Source organism: Leptidea sinapis, chromosome 33 (genome assembly GCF_905404315.1).
Source record: "Leptidea sinapis chromosome 33, ilLepSina1.1, whole genome shotgun sequence".
Lineage (NCBI taxonomy): Eukaryota > Metazoa > Arthropoda > Insecta > Lepidoptera > Pieridae > Leptidea > Leptidea sinapis.
In genome coordinates, this window is record NC_066297.1 from 7,505,718 (window position 1) to 7,527,601 (window position 21,884).

At 35.9% G+C, this 21,884-nt stretch overlaps 1 protein-coding gene across 1 annotated transcript in view; it reads left to right on the forward strand.

Moving 5' to 3' along the window:
- LOC126974702 (anoctamin-4) overlaps positions 1–21,884 on the forward strand; it is a 47,275-nt gene that overhangs the window by 11,714 nt on the left and 13,677 nt on the right. Inside the window, exons 2-16 of the mRNA XM_050822282.1 lie at positions 2,120–2,359; positions 3,255–3,370; positions 3,917–4,057; positions 5,297–5,326; positions 6,174–6,335; positions 7,970–8,083; positions 9,053–9,187; positions 11,528–11,704; positions 11,833–11,984; positions 12,518–12,620; positions 14,421–14,528; positions 16,712–16,917; positions 18,096–18,262; positions 19,411–19,487; positions 21,472–21,612. Coding sequence (XP_050678239.1) covers positions 2,128–2,359; positions 3,255–3,370; positions 3,917–4,057; positions 5,297–5,326; positions 6,174–6,335; positions 7,970–8,083; positions 9,053–9,187; positions 11,528–11,704; positions 11,833–11,984; positions 12,518–12,620; positions 14,421–14,528; positions 16,712–16,917; positions 18,096–18,262; positions 19,411–19,487; positions 21,472–21,612 — 2,061 coding nt within the window. The 5' untranslated portion in view covers positions 2,120–2,127. The remainder of the gene's footprint in view (positions 1–2,119; positions 2,360–3,254; positions 3,371–3,916; positions 4,058–5,296; positions 5,327–6,173; positions 6,336–7,969; positions 8,084–9,052; positions 9,188–11,527; positions 11,705–11,832; positions 11,985–12,517; positions 12,621–14,420; positions 14,529–16,711; positions 16,918–18,095; positions 18,263–19,410; positions 19,488–21,471; positions 21,613–21,884) is intronic.

The window sequence follows — 21,884 nt, forward strand, 5'->3', positions numbered from 1 at the left end:
AAACCCGTATTTGGGAATAAAACTTTATTGTGCATATACATGCTTAAATAATTTATACGACTAGATAGAACCTCTTGCTGTTAGGCATCGCATGACAACAGGCCAGGTTGCCTCCCTTTTACTCCCTTTGTGTAGGAACTGCCGTTACCATAGACTTATAACATACTAGCATATATACCAGTGGAAGGCTTCTTTGCACAGGATGCCGGCCAGGTTATCGGTACCACAACGGCGCCTTTTTCTGCCGTGAAGCAGTAATGTGTAAACATTACTGTGTTTCGGTCGGAAGGGCGCCGTAGCTAGTGAGAATACTTGGCAAATGAGACTTAACATCTTATGTCTCAAGTTGATGAGTGCAATTGTTGTGCCGCTCCGAATGTTTGGGTTTTTCAAAAATCCTGAGCGACACTACATTGTAATTAGCTGTATAAGTATATAGCTGAACGTGACAAAAATAAAAAAATGGACAGACAACCTAACAGCCCGGTAATGCGTGACCAATTTTGATTTATCAATGTGTGCGTTAGCTAGTGGTTTTATGCTAGAAATACTAAAGAGCTAGTCAATCATAATTGGTTACAGTAACAACAGATTTACTGTCCTTTTCCAACCTGCTGTGTTTCCGTTACAGATGTCCTTTCCTCTTGCACGCTTTATCTATATGTAATCGAAAGTCTATTACCGACTTTCACATGTAAGTGTGTCACCATCTTGTATCTAATATCGATCTGATACGATACATTAAATATTAAACTACCCTCAGTCTGTTCACATTGGAAATATGTTACAATCACACGGCCGAGCAATCAATATTAACTTTCCTTGCGTGTATAATGGAGGTATTTTTACCGAATATTGTAAACATCGGCGAAATTATACTATTAAGTAAATAATTTAATTAATTCACCGACCTCATCCAAAGTATTGGAAGAAAGACATGGGACGAGTTGCTACGTGCGGCATTGATCAATCGAGCGCATTTTATATGGCGAAATTATTTTGTAGTTTCTGTTTGCTTAAATATTTTCCACGAGCATGACGCATGGACCAGGAATCGCCTCCCTCAACCAAGAAGGGTATGGGACCCGCACCACTTCGCCGTCTCAAGCAGTGGCAGCGAGCATGACGATGCCTGTCACGAGAATTCTACCAAATAACAAAAGATATTGCTCATCTACATATACGATACTCACTAAAATGCCTTTACTTACAATTTGACCATTTTGTTCAAACTTACTTAAATTTGTTTTAATTTACATATTCACCCAACTCATCCGCTTATAGTCTTGAGACTGATTGGAGATCAAATTATATAAAAAAATAGTTGTAGGCGGTGGCTTATAGTAAAGTACTGTCTCGCATTATTAAGTACAAACAATGTTTTTAGAGGCCAATTAGGAGTTCTCTTTCAAATGACCATGAAAGTGAATTAGAGAGAATAGTTAGAGGAGTGATCTCGAATTGAGGGGATACGACAAAGGGAAATTTTAAACGTAAACTAAAATTTAACTACTAACTTGACTTTTTGTCGACCCCATTCCGAGACTTTATATAGTCATTACTTTATATATTCTCTCAATTTATTTTAAACCAACTTCTCGCAATGTCCGTGTTTGGGCGACATATTAAAAATGTGGGCGCGTTCGCACGAGCGTGGTGTTTGTGGCTTTTACGTCCCTATTTTTCCACAAATTTTCGGGTTTTTTAGTTATTAAAGTTCATCAAAATGGTTTTGTTAAATAACGGTAGAATGGTTGTTTAACAGCCGAATCATGTGTCAGAACACAGTTTAAATTTTCGTGATATTTACCCAATATCTGTTTAAATACAACATGAAACGAGCGTACCTGTTGATCTTCGTCTCCTTCAACCTTTGCGGAATAAAAAGGCTTATACAAAAGAATTCCGATAACGTTAACACTCGTAACGAAATAATAGATACAAACCGTTTTTAGCGAGCAATAATCGTTTAAATTAAAACCAGTCCCAAGCCTTGCCAGCCCTTGATAATAATCTCACGACAAGCCGTGGTAATTAAATACGTTTTAAGAAAGAACTTTAAGTACATAATAGCTCAATGGTCAAAAGAAACAATAAATACTTTTATTATTTATTGCAGAATAAAACATGGAAGATGAAGACTCCCATGTGACAGTCAAAAACGTGATCAGCCGACTGAACGCCAGAGCTCTGCAGAGGTTGAATCAGGGACTTGATAAGCTGGGAATGGTGGGAAGGTTGGAGCCTACCTTGGATAGAGTGACATTTGAGAGTGAGAGACTTAGAAGTCAGAGTGAAGCATCGTCTAGGAGGAATAGCGACGACGGGGGAAGAGCTAAAAGAGAGCGACTAAGAGAAGGTATGAAATATTTAGAATAAGTAAATATAAGGAAGTCATCAAACTAGAAACTAGTTACAAGTCAAAATTAAAAACATAAAATACAGTAAAACATAAAGTACTTAAAATATTCGACTAAGTCACAGTTACTAATTCCTATTAGATTATTCCTGGGAGATCTGCAACGCAACACAACTTACTGACCTACATATGGTTACGAGTAAAAGGGTACAGAAGGGTTTGGAAAACACCAGTATAATTTCGCAAATATTTTATTAAACGACGGAGCAGTCAGTAATATACTTACTAGATACCAATTACTGGTTACACACTCATACTTATAACTAAATCAATTGCGCCTCTACATAGTTAAAAATATGGTAAAAATGTAAAATCGTACAAAAACATGTATTATTTAATAGCCCGAGTGTGGTCATTCCCAATTTGTGGTCAGAACTAAGTTCATTAGCCAATCGTTCAATATGCCCCATTCTTATCTGGAATCCAGAGTAATACCAAAAATATAGCAGATTCCACCGGTTTTATTACCTCTCCGTTTAACAAAGCACTCGCATCTAAATTTTGCAGCGCACGCCTAAATAGGTTTTCGTTTTTACACCTTGTGTTACAAAATAGCAATTTTATTACGGATCCCTAATTTTGAAAAAAAAAATAGGGGATCCATAGCCTATAGCCTTCCTCGATAAATGGACTACCCAACACTGAAAGAATCATTCAAATCGGACCAGTATTACCAGAGATTAGCGCGTTCAAACAAACAAACAAACACTGCAGCTTTATAATATTATTATAGATTACAAAGTACTTTTGGTATCCAGGGAACTGGGAAAACATGGCTATTTTCGTATTGCGTATTAACGGAAAACCATTGCTTAATATGATTTTACTGAAACAGATGGCACCAACTCTGAACCTCCAACAGCATCAGTTACGGTCAACAACGCTTGGAATGAAGATAGCTTCAGCTCAACCAACAAGACGGACCTCAGTTCTGATGCCAATGACTATCTGGTAACTATTTTATGAGCAACCAAATATATTTTTGTTCTTCTGTGAATAAATCATCGAAGATAATAAAACATGACACCACAAGACTGAGCTTTAGGGTTCCGTAGCCAAATGGCAAAAAACGGAACAATATTTTTTTTTTCTAAACTAAATGCTTTGCGCGAGAGGCACTTCTAAAGTGGTAAAAAATGTGTAATCCCCCTGTTACTTCTAAAATAAGAGAGTGATAAAACTAAAAAAATATATGATCTACATTACCATGCAAATTTCCACTGAAAATTGGTTTGAAAGAGATCTAGTAAATAGTTTCTTTTAATACGCCAAAAATCGTTACAACGAACTACAAGAACTATGTTACTTGCTGCTACGGAACCCTTCATGGGCGAGTCCGACTCCGCTTTTTAAGGAACTTACGTCTTATATATTACCTATTATTTATTATTATAACATCTTACCTCAAAACACCATTATTAAAATTTTTCTTTGTATATTTGAATGAATGAATTAAACCCTACGCCATATGTATATTTTATCATATATTTAAATCAGGAATTTCGACGGCGAAGCCAGGAACTGGCGTTACCTGGAACTCCATTGCACGAAGCCACATGGAAGTCAGCTGATAGTCTGGTCTCCGATAATACGTTTGGTTCAGCTTTGGCTAACATCATTGAAAGTCCTGCTAACAAGGTATTGTATAAATTAAAAAATTTTTGAGGCGCAACTACGTAAACACCTTGTAGTTTAAGCCGTAGCGATGCCTTATGGAACTAATTTCGCAATAAATTTTAAGTACACTGGGCTTAATCTTAACTTTGGTCAATTAGTCTTAGATAAGATACGATATTTAGTCTCATTTGCCCAGTAATTTGAATAGCAACGGAGCCTTTCAGATTGAAACACAATAATATACATTACTGCTTCACAGAAGAAAGAGGCACCGTTGTGGTACCCATAATCTAGCCGACAGCCTGTGCAGAAGAGCCCTTTGGTAAATGCCTTAAGTCGCCTCGCCGAAGCTCAGGGTGAAATTGTAACAGTAATTAATTAATTACTTTTAACTCTGATGATTTCTTGCCTTAATGATTGGACCACTGCTGCGGTTTTTCGTAAGAGCTGAGAAAGGCTATAATTTTAACCGTGGTAATAAATATATAGTAAGAAAGAAACCTTTTTCGCTCATGTAACACCATTGCCTGAACTTGACTTCAACACAATCTAAATTGAATCTGGAAGAGTCAAATATCGCAAAGTTGAATAGAAAATAATTTTAAACAATTAAAAAATTAAATCTGATCAGTATATTTGTTTTACTTTTAAGGCATACTTTTCTCATATTTCAGTTTAATTAAAAATCACTTTAGTTCTCTCCACTAGGGATGCTGAGTCACTACTTTTGCAGAATGTTATTTTTTGTAATGTTTTAACCTGTTAACAAATCTTTAAAGATATCTTTACATAAAAACGTGTGTATAGATTATTTAGATCAAAATAATAATTTCATATCTTGTAATAGTTTTGATTTTTATTTTACACATGATATATCTCCTAACCATGTGAAATGGTAGGTAGATTTTCACGCTCAACAAGTGAAAAACTCTATCTGCCTTTGTAAAGAAGAATTTCCCATGAGAGAATAATCTTGCATGTGCCCGTTTGCGAGCATGACGTATTGACTAGTCAATGCTTCCCTCAACTATTCTTTAGGGAACGACACACCCCTAAAGTTTTTTGAAAAACTTTACGCCATTACATTTGCAAATAGTAATTCATTGGTGACTTAGATTTTAATATTTCATCATTTTTAACTCGGAAAGCATTTGTAACTGTTGATAGAAAGGGCACTTCATTATAATGAGTTATTACAAATTTATTTTTATCAAATCTAATCGAAAACCAATCAACTAAATAATTCTTGTTATTTTTTAGAGTACACCAGTTATGGAGCTAGCTGGAAAGGTAAAAAATTAAAGTATTTTCTAGAATTTGAGTCATATGCTTCAGAGTCGAAATTAGTTAAACTACAGACAGCACAAAATAGACTAGTAAGGCAATTGTTTCTTTATCACTACTTAACTTCAACTAAAAAAAAATCTACACAGACACAAAATTATGACAATAAGACAATTATTATACACACACACTACATGCTCACTCATTTACAAGATTTAAAAAAAAATCATACTAAGACACCCTTCTTTGAAAAATGGATTAAACCAGAATTGTAACTCGAAGAGCCAATATTGAGCTGCTAATACAGAGAAGTAATTATAGAGAACAGACAGACAGAACAACCTTTGAGGGGACTGAGAAATATAACAATCTACCCTCGGAAATAAGAAATGCCAAAACATTGACTTGAAAGGGCTAAGCGAAAGTTGCTGATAAATTGTCCATCCGAACCCAATAAAAGGTGAAAGCTGGGATTCGGCTATCACCTATTTCTTTTATCTCCCTGCTCTCCATCTTCTTGCGTACGTAAGCTTGAATACTTCCAGGCGGGTGACATTCCAGCGCGCAGCAAAGCGCAGGTTAGGCCACATACTGGACTATTGCTCTCATCTTCGGATTTGTCGTTTCGTAGAGACTGAAGAATTGTTTCACCCGATCTCGCGTATTGAATTTTATTGAAACCGCATTCACTTTTCTAATAGGCCTGCAACGTTCCTGTGACTTCTCTTATGTTGTAGGTGAATGAAGGTGGTGATCACTGAACATCAGGTGAACTGTACGCTCATCCTCTTCTTCTATTAAAAAACCCATTACATATTTGTAGAATATTTTAATTTGTCGTTTAAATTTCTAGATTTCCCTTCGGGATGACATTCAAACTCATTCTCGCGATAGTTCTGAGGAAAGAAAGCTGAAGGGTTGGAGGCTTGTTAGGAACGTTACGTCAGCAGCTGGGGCCTTCTTGCCTAAGTTTAGGGACACGCCAGCCTTGCCAGGAACACCTATACCTAATCATGTAAGTGTTTCGACTATCGAGCTTAAGTCTGTTAATTGTCCAATTGATGACAGATGAGACTTTAATTGATTTAATGGAATCTCTATAATAGTGCATTTATTCACCACGTATATAGCACACTCTTAGATTAAGGGTTGGTCTCCGCTGCGTTCAAACTAGATACCGCACTATCTAAGAACAATAGCTTTACGGCAACTATTAGATGTTTGTGTGCGTGGCATCTTGACACTCAATGACATCTTTCAAAATTTGTAACAAACGCTCGTGTTATTTTAATCTATGTATTATATAAAAATGGATTGCTTTTCGTTAGTCTCGCTAAAACTCGAGAACGGCTGGACCGATTTGGCAAATTTAGGTCTTGAATTATTTGTGGAAGTCCAGGGAAGGTTTAAGAGGTTGAACAAATAAAGAATTAAGAATTAAATTAAAACAACAACTTTGATTTTCCTTTGATAATGTCCCCCGTCGTTCCGAAATATAGTTTAATATAAATAGTTTATCAGAAAGCTTTTAATTGTTTAACAGTCGGTATCATAACTGTGTGTGTCTGTCAATATCAAATTGAAATCTTATAAATAGCCAGTATTTCAGGAAAACTCTGTTTTTTACGTGAGCAACATCATGTGTTGAAAATAATAATAAAATTTCATTAATACCAAGCATTTCTTTGCATTTGTTTTAGTTTAGTGTTTTATTTTGTTTTAGAAATAAAAGATTCCTTTTGTTTGTTTTACCTTTATTTTATGCACGTTTAGGTCTTTTATTTATCGAATGATGCAGTACGAAGTCTGCCGGGTCAGCTAGTTTCAAATAAATAAAGGCTCGATGACGCCCAAGTTGAATTACTTTGCGAATACGCCTGCAATATCTAGTTGGAGCGCAACGGAGACCAATCTGAGAGTACAATGATATTATAATTAAAATATCATCCTGTGACATTATTGTAGTGACGTTTACAAAAAAAGTTTTACGTTACAAATTCGCATATTTTTAAGAATGATAATAGATAAACTTAAAAAGCTAAATCTTAAAGCATAGCACAACCTTATTTCATCATCATCATCATCATCATTATCAGCCGGAAGACGTCCACTGCTAGACAAAGGCCTCCCCCAAAAGATTTACACGACGATCGGTCCTGCGCTGCCCTCATCAAACGAATTCCGGCGATCTTGACTAGATCGTCGGTCCATCTTGTCGGGGCCTAACAACACTGCGTCTTCCGGTACGTGGTCCAGATTACTGCCAACGATTTACAAAATCGCATCATATACCACAAAATAGATTATCATCATCACCATCTATATATACCTAACTGCTTCGCGAACCTTGACATTGAAGTTTCCACCCAAATTCAGTCAAACTGTAGAATGAGCTTCACGTGAATCTTACTGAAAGTCCGGCTACACTCCTGTATTTATACTGCTCTGGTAAGAGACCGTAGGCTGGTCATTTACCATCAGATAACCCACCCGTACCCTTCTTTATTCTCTTATTTTATCAAAAAATCGGTCGAATAGGAGGACTTCATTGAGGCATCTGAAATAATAGACATTTGATTAATATTCGTAATCAGTGCGCCACTAAGATGCATTGACATTATTATATTAAAATTATTGTTACATTTTCAGTCTAATGACATGGAAACTAAAAATACCCCGAGTGCCAAAGAGAGAAAACATTCGACCCCAAACAACGGCGAAGGAAATGAAAAACATGATATTATTGGAGAGATAAGTGCAGAAGTAAGTCATTCTTACTCTTTTTTAGCCATTTTACAATCAAGTGTTGCAATAGATAGAGCTAATACTGGGGTGCGCCAGACACCAGCTATGAGAGCAATACAATATGTAAAAATATAAACAGTGGGTCAACTCTTTTGCTCTGCAGTCACTCACCTCTCGAAAGTACTTCAAGATTCTCACGAAAAGATTCTCATGAGAGTCATATGTAATGAAATTTCATTGCTGAATTATTAGTATTTTAATAAAGGTATTTCTAAGTCAAAATAATATAGGTTCCAGATAAGTAATCACCAACAAATATATACTAAAACGTTCTCTGAAACTCGCTGAAACATGGATTCAGACAATATTAATAATTATTCCGAACGGTTCAGTAGTATTTGCAGTAAAACCGAAAGAAAAATCAGTGGTAAATATATTTAAACTTAAAAGTATGCTCTAATTTAAAGGCCGTAAAAGGCAAATTGATGCCTTTCGAATACTCTTGATATCAATTAAATGTTTTGCAAACAAATGATGCGCTAAGAGAGAAGAAATGGAGCAAAAGCACTCGCAGTATTTTTAGCGTCCTTTTTTAATTTGATTTAACTTTTTTAAATATACAATATTGTACTGTCGTTGTTACTGCTATAAAATAATCATAATCTAGTCCCAAGCTGTCGGATCACTTAGATATTCAGCTGTGGAGTAGAAGGATATACGACAGAGCCATTTTTTAATAAAACATTCAAATTTATTTATAGATATTGCCTGAAAAGTGGCTGGGACTTTATTATTAACATTTACCCTTAAAGCTTATTATGTACCTTATGAAGCCTACTGAAATTAGTTACAAGCAATCCCTTATTTCTAGTATATGTCCCTCGCCCAGTCACCCTTTATCTTGGACGTATCTATTCTTTTTTCCACCCAGGGGCTGACCCCATATTTGTCTATGTACAGCTACAAATAAACCCACTGATGTTCCAGGGTCTTGATCCAGATTCCTTGATGTTCAGAGATGGTAGACGCAGAATTGACATGGTGCTGGCATATGAGGAAGAAGACTTCGGTGTGATGACAGAGGCTGAAGCTAGGAAGCGAGATCATAGACGAATCTTTCAAGTAATGTTGACTAACAGGCTCGACTTTCCCGCACTTAAACACTTGAATGAATGAGTAAACGAAAACTTTATAATAACAGAAACAAAATATATCAAAATTTCCAAAATCACTAAATGTAATAGTATATTGTGCAACTCGTGCGACGTTGTCTATGGTCGCATGAGTCGCACATACTATTATGTATTACAAATGCGACGATTTATGTATTATTTCGGACTCCTTCGTTGAAAACTTTTGTAACTTAAATTATAAATATCCGGACGACCGAGCCTTGCTCGGATTTTTAAGAACGTACAAAACTTGAACAAAAAAAAAAACTAATAGGACATCTGGATTCGAACCGGGGTCTTCTGCTTTCCGGATCACCCAATGTCCCATCTGAGCTATAATAGTCTTGTATATAGTGGCGAAATTTACCTTTGTATTCTAATGTTATTGTAGCTGTTTCTCATTCAAACATGGATAAAACCATTTTTTTTTAATTGAAACCTAGCTAGATCGATTTATCACCCCCGAAATCCCCTGCATACTTAATTTTATGAAAATCCTTGAAGCCGTTTCCGAGATTCAGATTATATATATACAAGATATAAGATTTCATTTATTATATTAAACTGTCAGACGTGTCAACCTTAATTCAGTTTTGATATTTCGATTGTGTTTTTTTTTTGTTATTATTTTATTTATTTTAGCAATTTTATCTAAATATGCGGGTGCCAAGTATAATTTGCGTGCCAAGACTTTTCCCGCATGAGTAATACAAAGTATATTATAATTATGATAAGTACTATATAAGATACAAATTAAAAAGTACCTACTTTGGGGTAGTGAGTGCTTTTGAAAGGCATGAAGCCAACGCAACGCTGATTATCAGTAACCTGATTGATGTGACTGAGAAACTAATTTACTTGTTGCACAAAAAAAACCATAATTAGTGTTTCATTCTGATATCCAGCAAAAAAAAATTTTATTTTTTCAAGTTAAACTTCCTAAGCCCGATTTGAGGGAAACATACTTTTTTTTCAAAAACACATATATTGAAACAATATTTTAATCGTTCATTTTAAAATAAATTGTATCAAATTGCTCTCTATCTCCAAGTGTATTTCTTTATGACATCATCATCACCATCATCATCAGCCGGCAGACGTCCACTGCTGGACAAAGGCGTCCCCCAAAGATCACCACAACGATCGGTCTTGTGCTGCCCTCATCCAACGTATTCCGGCGATCTTGACCAGATCTTCGGTCCATCTTGTGGGGGGCTTACCATCACTGCATCTTCACCGGAAGAAGTGCCGTACCGACGTGGTCGCCATTTGAGGACTTTACTGCCTCAACGGTCATCTGTCCGTCAACTATGTGCCCTGCCCACTGCGACTTCAGTTTCGCAATAATTTACGCTATGTCTGTAACTTTGGTTTCTCCTACGGATCTCCTCATTTCTAATTTGATCTCGCAGGGAAACTCCGAGCATAGCCCTCTCCATCGCTCAGAGGGCAATGGTGAGATTTTAGAGCGATGATTTTTAATGATTTTCAAAAGTTCTCTTTCTCTGCAAGACTGTGGCGCTCGTCTTCAATATGCTTTTGGGAGAGAAGCACCTTGCTTGAGCACGGTGCTTCTCTACCGAGGCGATGGTTCGCTTCGGTACGGTACGCTTCCCCGTAGTGATAGTTTTAATTTGATGTAATTATAGTATTGTAAATATAGATATAAGTTTTATTTTGTTTGAATAAATATATATTACTAGCTGACCCAGCAAACGTTGTATTGCCGATATTAAAATCGCGATACAAAAGTAACTGTTGATCGTAGATGGGTGAAAATTTGAAGTTGTGTGTATTTTTTAATGCTGACTCATAATCAAACAAATTTTAAAAAATATGTCAAAAAAATTTAAAAAAAAATCGTGTGGACCACCCTTAACATTTAGGCGTATGAAAAATAGATGTTGGCCGATTCTCAGACCTACTCAATATGCTCACAAAATTTCATGAGAATCGGTCAAGCCGTTTCGGAGGAGTACGGGAACGAACATTGTGACACGAGAATTTTATATATAAGATTACAAGAAAAACTCCCGTTAGGCACTGTAGACATATGCATTAGGTTTATGGGCAGAAAATTTCTTGATGTAGGTTAGACCTCTATTTTATGACTATTATTTTGGTTGTTTTAAATATATCCTTTTTAATGTCATCAAATCCAGTCAGGTACAAATATAATATGGCCAATGAGATTTAATTATAAGTTTAAACATAATATACGCGAAAAGACTTTTTCCCCGATCTTTTATTCAAACCACATCAACATTAAGCACGTTAAATGAACCCCCAGGAAAATCTCATCAAAGAGGGCCTAGAACTGGAGTTGGAGAACAAAAGCCTCTCATTCGATGGCAAGACCTGGTTCCTGAAGATTCATATACCCTGGAAGACAGAGATGAGATTGGCAGAAGTGATCGGCATGAAGTTACCCACGAAACGGTTCATCACTATTTCTGTCAAAGCTTGGGTAAGTCTTGAAACATGCTATGGCGTGTATGTAGTAACTATAAGGCCCAGCATGGATTTTTGGTATACTAACTGTATTTTAAAAGATTGTACAGTATGATCAAATTATGTATTTAAATTCCATTTCAGAGTGACGAAAAACAGGCAGAGAAAGATAAACAATGGCATTCGAAGTGGAGACGGAAATGGAAAGAGTTTTACGAATATGATCACAGCAAAATAGAACCCCAACCATCCTTCTATGCGTCCACTGAGCGACCGGGGGTTAGGAGGGAGGAACAGTAAGAATATCTTTATTATTACAAAGAGGGAGTGTAAATATTGTAAGTGGTACTTGCCAACAACTATCTCACTGAGGGGGTGGTCAGAGATAACAAATTTCCATTTGCTGACATACAACCAAACAAGGAATGAACTTCTTTGTGTGGTGTTTGGTATGGTGAGGAAGATACAGCATCTTAAATCTAAAGGATCGGTAACAATCCAGTAAGTCTTCTGGTGGATCCTGACCTGTTTCCTTTTCTGTACATTTCGAACCTGATAGTGAAACGAAGATGTTATTTCAAGCCGGCCCTAACTTGAGCACTTAAACTCGTAGGTACGCCTAAGTTCATTAAGAGCATTGCTCTAATCTCTGGTCTGGTGCCCCAGTATCAATGAGGTTGTAAATACTACGTAATAAGACGCGGTACTGCTTAAGTAAAAATTTCAATTTAGTTTTGTATGAAACGTGCAGTCATTTGATATAAGTTTGAAATAGTTGTAATTACAGTATCGCGATTGGCCTTGAATTATTGTCCGGCTTTTTTTTTAGATTTCTAGTAAAAGACAGATATACTCAGTTCTCACCAGCTCAAAGAAGTTTGCTGGTAATGCAGATCCTGCTTCGAACTAGATATGACAGTAATGAGACTAAGGTAAGTATCGCTGGATGTAAGTAAATTAAGTAAAAGTGGAGACACTATCTAGCAGTATCTAGGGGGAGAAACTACTAACAGAATCAATTAAAGCACGGTGCACACTAAATAATTAATTAATTTCATGGAAGGAGTAGGTCTGGGGGAGGTGCTATAGCATAGTTGGGCAAAGGTACAATAGATCTAAAGAAGGTCACAATATTTGCAGAGACAAGGCGACCGTTACTAATACTAATAAATTAGGTTGTTATGCTAATGAAGCCTGGAAAGCCTTCAAAGATGACGTCTTACAGAGCAGTTTCGTTATCACCATAATCATGTCCAATTTTACATAAAGTCGAAAGTATTTGAAAAACGGTACTTCAAGCATATGAAAGCTATTATAGAAGCGAGATAATTTGTTCCCGCTTAACAGTTTAGTTTTAGGGAAATACATTCAACCATTGATCAAGTCGATAAAATAACTAGCACAATGGAAAAGGCACTAGAATAGAAAAAAGTTTGTACCATAGTATTTTTAGATATCGTGCAAGCTTTTGATAAGATTGGCACGAATAACTTTTGCACAGCTAAGAAATAGGCTTCCCAACCAGATAGCAGATATTTTCGTATAATCGTATCTCACTCATAGAGTGTTTTGAGTGCGACAAGATGATGGATGATGACTCTATTCTCTGGATTCAGAGAAATAATAGCTGGAGTGCCTCAGGGAAGTATCCTAGGTTCGGTCCTTTATGAATTATATACCTTTGATATCCTGGAGCTAGAAAACAATACCATTGCAACTTTTCCCAACGACACAACTATAATGGTTTTTACCCACCAACCATTAAATATACAACCAGCCATAAACATCATCTATTCGTCAGACGTAATGAGTCAAAATAGACTAACATAGATTTTTACATATTAGATTTAACTATCACCCGGTATACATTGCTAGCAAGTATTATAATATAGTTATACAAATTTAATTTATACCAAAATTTATGGACGATGCGAGACCACGCCCCTCGGGTTCGTCCGAGCACTCTTACCAACCGACCCAACCGTCCGAGTGACGCGTTGATCGTAAATCTTGGTATGTTTTGTACAGCTCTCAGGTTGTGGCTCCATTTGTAGGACCTACTTTACAGTTGATAACCTGCTTAACCCCAATAATTGCATATTAGGAAATAGACTTGAGATATAGCTCTTTCAAATCTAAATAGTTATATTTAAGTTATATCCCTCACTCATGGGATTAAATATACATAAAAAGATCAAATTTTAACTCATCCCTACTAATATTATAAATATGAATGTACGTTTGTTTGTTACGCTTTTACGCCGGAGCTACTGAACTGATATTGATGAAATTTGGTACAGCGATAGACTTCAGCTTGGGAAAGAACATGTTTTTTTATCCCGGAAGAATCCATGGTTCCGGCGGGATTTGTGAAAAACTGAAGTTCACGTCGATGAGCTATAACTATACTAATAGTAGGTTTAGTTTGTCATAACAATCTTCCTCGAAATAAGATTCATATAATATGTTGGGTACGGGAGCGAAAACGAGAACCGGAATTGGAATAGGACATGAGATAATCTTCAATTCCAAACTTGCTTATTCTTTTTTGAATCCGTTTATCTACGCGAACGAAGTCGCGGGCATCAGCTAGTACTTTATATGTGTAACCAGAAAAATAAGTACCTGTAAAAGTAATATTGAATAATCAAACGAAGAAAGAAAATTCTTAAACCATTGCTTGAACGACGGCCACTACATTATCTTTATTATTTAATTGTGATATATTTCAGTTGGGGATCCGACGACTTCTCAATGATGGCACGTTCCTGGCATGTTTTCCACTACATGAAGGGAGATATGACGCGGATAATCCAGACACAACACAAACAGATAGACGCGTAAGCAACAATTGAGCATCAAGTTATCAAATAACTTGGAATTTTATTTGTTTCTTAGATTATTAATACGTCTAGATAGGCTATGACGGCTGTGAAAACGTCGAAGAAAATAGAGTATTTTACTGAGCAATTCACGCACACAAACACATCACGCACACAATCATTCAATTCGCGAGTGTAAGACGTAGCTTGGTCACGCACACTAAACTAATATGCGTGGCCTGTTTTCATCAGTTGTCTAGCAGCAAGAGAATCTATTTAGACGTATAAATTATCTAAGATTTGTTACATATAAATAAATAAAGTGTGTGTTTGTAATTATGCAAGAAATTATACTTTTTTGGCGTAATTAAAAAAAATACATCAAAAAATTTTATTCCTCGTACTTTTTTACGCTTGTAGAATGAACAATCTATACTATAATAATATTATAAAGCTGCAGTGTTTGTTTGTTTGTTTGTTTGAACGCGCTAATCTCTGGTACTACTGGTCCGATTTGAATGATTCTTTCAGTGTTGGGTAGTCCATTTATCGAGGAAGGCTATAGGCTATGTTTTTTTTTCAAAATTAGGGATCCGTAATAAAATTGCTATTTTGTAACACAAGGTGTAAAATCGAAAACCTATTTTTGCATGCGCTGCAAAAACTATTGACAATAGAACAAAATGATGTACAATATATATATAGGCAATATTTTATTACTTATAAAACTATCGCGTGAATTATACTTTATACGGCAAAACAACGTTTGCCGGGTCAGCTAGTATTGTTATAAAGATGGTATTACATACCGTTAAATAACGTCTATCTTAATATTATTAAATTATTATTTAGAATTTGAAAGAAATGTTTTTTACAGCATGGTAATAAGAATTTTATTGATTAATCGGAATCGTTTTAAATCTCGTCCATTGGTAATGGTTCAGTAGATATATGAGTTACAACAGGCTTGGTAGTTGAAGTATGATAAAAATGTTCTAGTTGACCAGCTTATGCCAGACGTATTCGACATAATATAAACGTTTGCATCTACTTGGTCACTAAGGTCATGAAGTGAAACTTCTGAAACGTTCCTGATTAAAAATACTCATTAATAGTATTGAAAAAATAAAAAAAATAGAGAAATAAACAGAAATGTAAATTGTATATTTAAAAATACATAAAAAAGAATTAGGATTACTGAAAATAATAAAAAAAAAATATTTGTATAACATATTAAAACCTTTTTTCTATGTACAATTATACATTTAAAAAAAGAATAATGATTAAAAAAAAATAAAACAAAACAAAATAATTTAATACAAATCATTTAAGTTTTCTTTAGTGTTAATTTCGCCAATATTTGTTTTTAAAACAATTCGACACGTGTTTCGCCTCTAAACGAGGCATCCTCTAACACTAAAGAAAACTTAAATAATTTGTATAATTATGGATTTCCGCAAAGTAACGCCTAATTCAATAAAAATAATTTAATACATAGTAGACAATAGTGGAGTTGCTATGAAGCATCGCACAAAGAGGAGACCACAGTTACCTTTTTGTGTCTCTAACGTCTCGCTTTTTCGTTTTATCGAGTTTCAAATCACAACGGTTATAAAGAAGTTTCACTTCAAAAAGATGTAAAAGTATATAAGTAATTTAGTAGTTTCAAATTCAAAAATCATTTCACGGCACGATTCTTAGATAGCTTCAAAAATAAGAGCTTGCTTACCTAGTGCTGCAAAAACTTGGATGAAATACATTCTAAGTTAAAAGGTAAAGGCTTCATAGAAGGCAAGAGAAAACGGGGGAACAAATAAACGTGTGGTCTCCATTTTTTATGGTGGAATCACAACAAACATACGAATGTGTTGGCGCGCCTTTAAATGTACAAATCGCACTTCTAGAACACAAAAAAGGTGTGATATAATAGAAATTGGGAGTTTTTTATTTATTCGCAAACAGTGTAAATTCTATGAGACATATTATTAGATTAAACACATTGCAAGTCGTCATATTATATTTAACTCGTCGTTAAGAACTACTTGTACTCGTACATCGGGCAATGTATAGAATTAGTAGTCGAAGCTTTTTAAGTTGTAATTTGTGGTATGTACCATGAGAGTTCGGCATAGTTTTAAACAACGTGTATTGTCTATATGTATAGAATGTCATTGATTACTAACATCATTTTAAACTTACAGCTTCTCTACCTCGAGTGGGCTCGCCCTTGCAAGTGGTACAAGAAGCAGCCTCTCTGGCTGGTGAGAAGATACTTCGGGGAGAAAATAGCCCTGTACTTCTGTTGGCTGGGGTTCTACACCAAAATGCTGTACGCACCAGCTATTGTAGGAACCTTGTGCTTTCTATACGGCTTAGCTAGTATGGATTCTGGCGATAACATTCCCAGGTATGATTTGTCTTTTTAAGTACCTCGATTATTCACCGGGATATCATCCTGGCGTACCAGTCCCCGCTAACAACAAAATATATAAAGCTCCACGGACGAGTAAAAAAATAAGGACTCCGTGTCACCTTACATACCAGTGAGGCACCAAAACAAGCCGCTAAACGTGTAAATACATAGCCCCACGCATACACTTACACTAATACAAGCCGATCGGCCGCCATTACGAGATTTGCCATCTTCTGTGACAGATCAGTTTGCGTCGCAATAAAATATTTTAAAATGCCATCGTGCGTTGTGAAAAAGTGTAAAAACAATAATATAAAAGTATTTGTGGATATATTGATTATTTAAGGGAGAAAAAATTGCGTAACTGGTATACCAGCATAAAGGTGCTTCACTTGCTAATATCACGGCGCGGAATCCTTCTTTTTTTACTAGTACAGCTCTATAGAGAAGTACTTGCCAGGTCAGACGAGAGCACAGAATGTTACTGGTCTCGCCAGTATGTTTCCGTAGTTACACAATTATGTTAATTTAAAGAGGCACTTACCTGAAATACGACACTCGATCCTTTTTAAGTTTGCATATCCTATTATTTGGACAGTTTTTACTGAACACTTTGTCATTGCGTGGCGCCGTATTCAAAGCGTGGTCATTACACAGCTGAACGAAAACTCTGCCTAATAGACGCGTAGAAAAGTTTTGCTGCACACAATTTTTGAGCGAATTTGTTAGTCTAGTTGGTAAGTAATTAATTAATGGTTAAAACATGAGAATCACAATTTCGCATTAGCTACTTTAGCTTTGGTGTATCATCATTTTACTCGCTCTTTTGCTCTTAATAGTGATTTTCATTATTATAACTCTACAAATAAGGGACTGCTTGTAACTTATTCTAGTAGGCTTCATAAGATACATAATAGCTTTAAACGTCGACGACGGCTTTATTTCAACGACATTGTACAGACATATTGTACATTTTATTAAAAAAAAGCGCAAAAAAAGATTGCTGGGAGAGTTTCTTGCGCCGCTTTTTCTCTCTCAGAGCGCCATTTGTTTCCGAAGCACCAGTAGTATCTGGTATTTTAGAAATTACATCAAAAAGAATTGTAAAAGAATCAATGTTGAGAAAATAAATGCCTTTCATGCCTTTTATTTGAGGTTTATATTTGTTTTAGCAAAGAGATCTGTGACACAAGCGGCCCTGGCAACATTACACTGTGTCCGCTTTGTGACAAGGCCTGTCAGTACCAGAGACTGTCAGATTCGTGTCTGTTCGCCAAACTGACGTATCTGTTTGACAACCCTGCAACTGTGTTCTTCGCCATTTTTATGTCTTTTTGGGGTAAGCGCAATATATATGTGTTTGCTGTGGCAATGTGGTCATATACCAGATGTATTTCCGTATTCGGTGTTCCGTAGAGCTCCCTATAACTCAATCATAGGTATTGGCTTTTTAGCAAGTTGCAGAAAAAATAAACTACGTAATAAAGGTAAATTTCAATTGTACAACGTTTCTAATGCTGTCGTAGCGAAATACATTTTTGCTTTTTGTTTTTTTTTTTATCTATACATTGTCGCATTTACTCCAGTTGCTTAAAATATTCTTGGTCAATAAACAGCAATGTAAAACATTTATTTAGGTAGGTTACGTAAGTTGAATATAGAACCCGATACGGGTAATGACAGTTGCCACACGACTAAGAAGGAAAGTGTGCTTACATTGCCTTTGAGCACACTTTTATCGTTCGCTATCAGACTGCTAATGATAGGTCCTTAAATGTGTATGGATACCGTATAATAATAGTCAAAACTTTAGAGAAAATAATGTTAGTTAAAAAACACGAGTATAAGACTCGTCAATTAGCCTAATCTAATAATACAGTTTAACGCAAAGCAGATCTAATTGTCGGGGACCCAGCGCTCTGTGAAAGGCTGGATTACTTGGCATTGCGTAGAGACGTCGCTTCATTGTGTGTCTTCTACCGCATTTATCACGGGGAGTGTTCCGAAAAGCTGTTTCATCTGATTCTTGCCACCGAATTCCACCTTCGCACGACACGCCACAAATTAAGATATCATCCCCACCGTCTGGATGTGCGGCGATCCTCCACTGTGCGCTTTTCAAGAAGCTTTCTTCCACGTACTACAAAGCTGTGGAATGAGCTTCCTTGAGCGGTGTTTACGACGTGGGTACCCTCAAAAAAGCGCGTACACCTTCCTTAAAGGCCGGCAACGCTCCTGTGATTCCTCTGTTGTTGCATGAGAATGTGGGCGGTGGTGATCACTTAACACCAGGTGACCCGTACGCTAGGTTGTCCTCCTTTTTACTTAAAACAAAAAGTATAGAGTCAGAAAGGGCTTCGCGTAAGCAATCTTGTGATACCCATAATGCAACACATAACAGTGTGAAGCGGTGTCATTTTTCATAAAATATTATAATTTTAAATTAACTATGTACTTACAATTTCTTGACTACCTTCTTTATTCTAGCCACAACATTTCTGGAGTTATGGAAACGTAAGCAGTTCGTTCTCAGATGGGAGTGGGACTTAGGTGGTGTTGATCAAGTAAGTTACAGTACCAAGTAAGAAAAAAATATAATTAGGAAACAAGATCAAAAAGGGTTTTTACACAATTTAAATAATTAGTCACTACAAACAATCAATACGAAAACGGACATAGTTTCGGTGAGATGTTCACAGTCCGACGACGAACGAAGTAATCGTCACCAACTGTTCTGCTACCGCTTATATAGCAGTCTGTCGGCTGTAAGTGGGGAGAGGTGACGTCATTTCTAAGAATATATTATTATGTGCGCCTATAGTTAGATAAATATGATGAAACGTCTCTTAATTCTCTCTGGATGTCTCTATCACAGAAATCACGAGACACGGAGTAAATAACATAAACTTATAATGCCTACTACTTGGCTAAGTCGAATTAGTATGTCTTTTGTGGGGCTATGTAAATGCTTTTACAACAAGATCCCAGAAAATGTTACAACAAAAGTTATTATTAAATTGTTAAAAAACGTTTGTGTGGTAATGGTTACTGTAACATAAATGACTTTCTTAATGATACCACAGATTGGGAATGGAGCGACCGCCCTCAGGCTATTAAATAATAAGCTTAATTGTACAATATTACTTTGTACACAAATTTTTTGATGAAAAAAAAACCTGCTGAGTTTGTTGCGCCTTCTCAGGTCTGAGGCATTTGTTTTGGAATGGTTGGTAGTTTTTACTTTGAATAAGTGATGTCACATCCTAGTTTGAATAAAAATATTTGAATTTGAGTGCTCAGAGCAGTTGATCGGGTTGATACTAAAAGCCGAATTCAACCACCGGACATTACGTCAAAATGCGAATTCTTTCCGGGCATCATTTTTACGTCTGGCATTCTACAACCAAGCGTTTTGCGAGTAACTTCTTGCCTCGCACAGTCACTTTGTGGAATCGATACGACTTAGGGACCTTCAAGAATAAATCATACTCCCACCTTAAAGGCACACATCTTCACCCCTGGATTTTTCAGATGTCAATGGTCGGTTGTCTCACCACTTTCAATCACGATTCTCCGTTTATATAAAAAAAAATAGGGGAATTGGTCCTACTATATCTCACCCCACGGTCAATCACTGTTTCAGAACCAATTATTTCACTTAATATTAAGAGCTTACCTTAAATAAAGATTTTACCTGGAAAAGTATATATAAAAAAATCTCCTTTTATAGCTTTATGTTAATATGTTTTCAATCTTTATATGCAGTTTCACCCACCTTTCGATAGATTTTGTCACGCTATCATGGCTTATGTAAGTATAAAAAATAGGCATATACCCTGCCTTTTTCAGTGGTACAAATTGGGGCATTTTTTCTTTCGACTTACTTATTAATATATAAAATAAGAATATAAAAAGCCTTTTATTTCTTACAGCTTAAAAAACAGGAAGTTAGATTACATTAAATTACTTTACAATTATTAGTTATGTTAGGAATTAAGTTTGGTTCCTAAATTTACTTATGATAGTTTTTCCTTAATCCTATACTATTATACTTTTAATCTTCATTCTGTAAGACTCTCTCCGACTTACTTAATTAATAAAATTCTATATTTAAGGCTAGCTGAGTGATGTATCCTAGATGTAGTGATGTATGCTAGATGAGTAAAAAAAATACTTCTTAATTGAAGGCGTACTCTAAATTTGAACGTAAAACTAACCTTTATCCTAGAGTTTTTGCCTTATTCTAGATAGCTGAAAATCTTATATACTTTATAGCTGTGAAAGCGGCGAAAAAAATAGCAGCGAACAGTTAGCCTCTCTTTTTTAGCAACACACGTACACTAAAACAAAGTGACTGACGTATCACGAGTGTAAGACGTAGCTGTCATGCACACTAAAGTCTGGCCTGTTGTCATGCCTTGTCTAACAGCAAGAGGCTATATCTCGACGTAATCTAATAATTATCTAAGCCTATAACTATCCCTAAGAAATATAACCCTTCAGTTGTATGTTACACATTGTATTAATATAGTAAATTTTTCCTTTTAGGATGAAGATCCCAGACCAGAGTTTGAGGCTTCTGTTAAGACATATCGCACAAACCCAGTCACCAGAGAGAAGGAGCCATTTCTACCTCCGTGGCAGAAGACCATGAGATATGTCGCCACTAGTTCAGCTGTGCTGTTCATGGTAACCATTTAAAATATAACCGACAAAAACCACGTAAAATAATGACAATTTATATTACATAATAAAATTAACCTTTCCGAACTATTACAATGTTATCTAACATTAAAAAGTTAATCTCTTAGAAAAATCAACTTTCGTCCATAATTTCAATGACTGTCTTACGAATTTTCGATCAGGCCACGTGTCCTGACGCGAGTTCAACATTTTATACCTATCCCAAGAAAAGTGCTCAACGCCGCTAAAGAATTGTTCTATTTAAAAACCCTCTTATG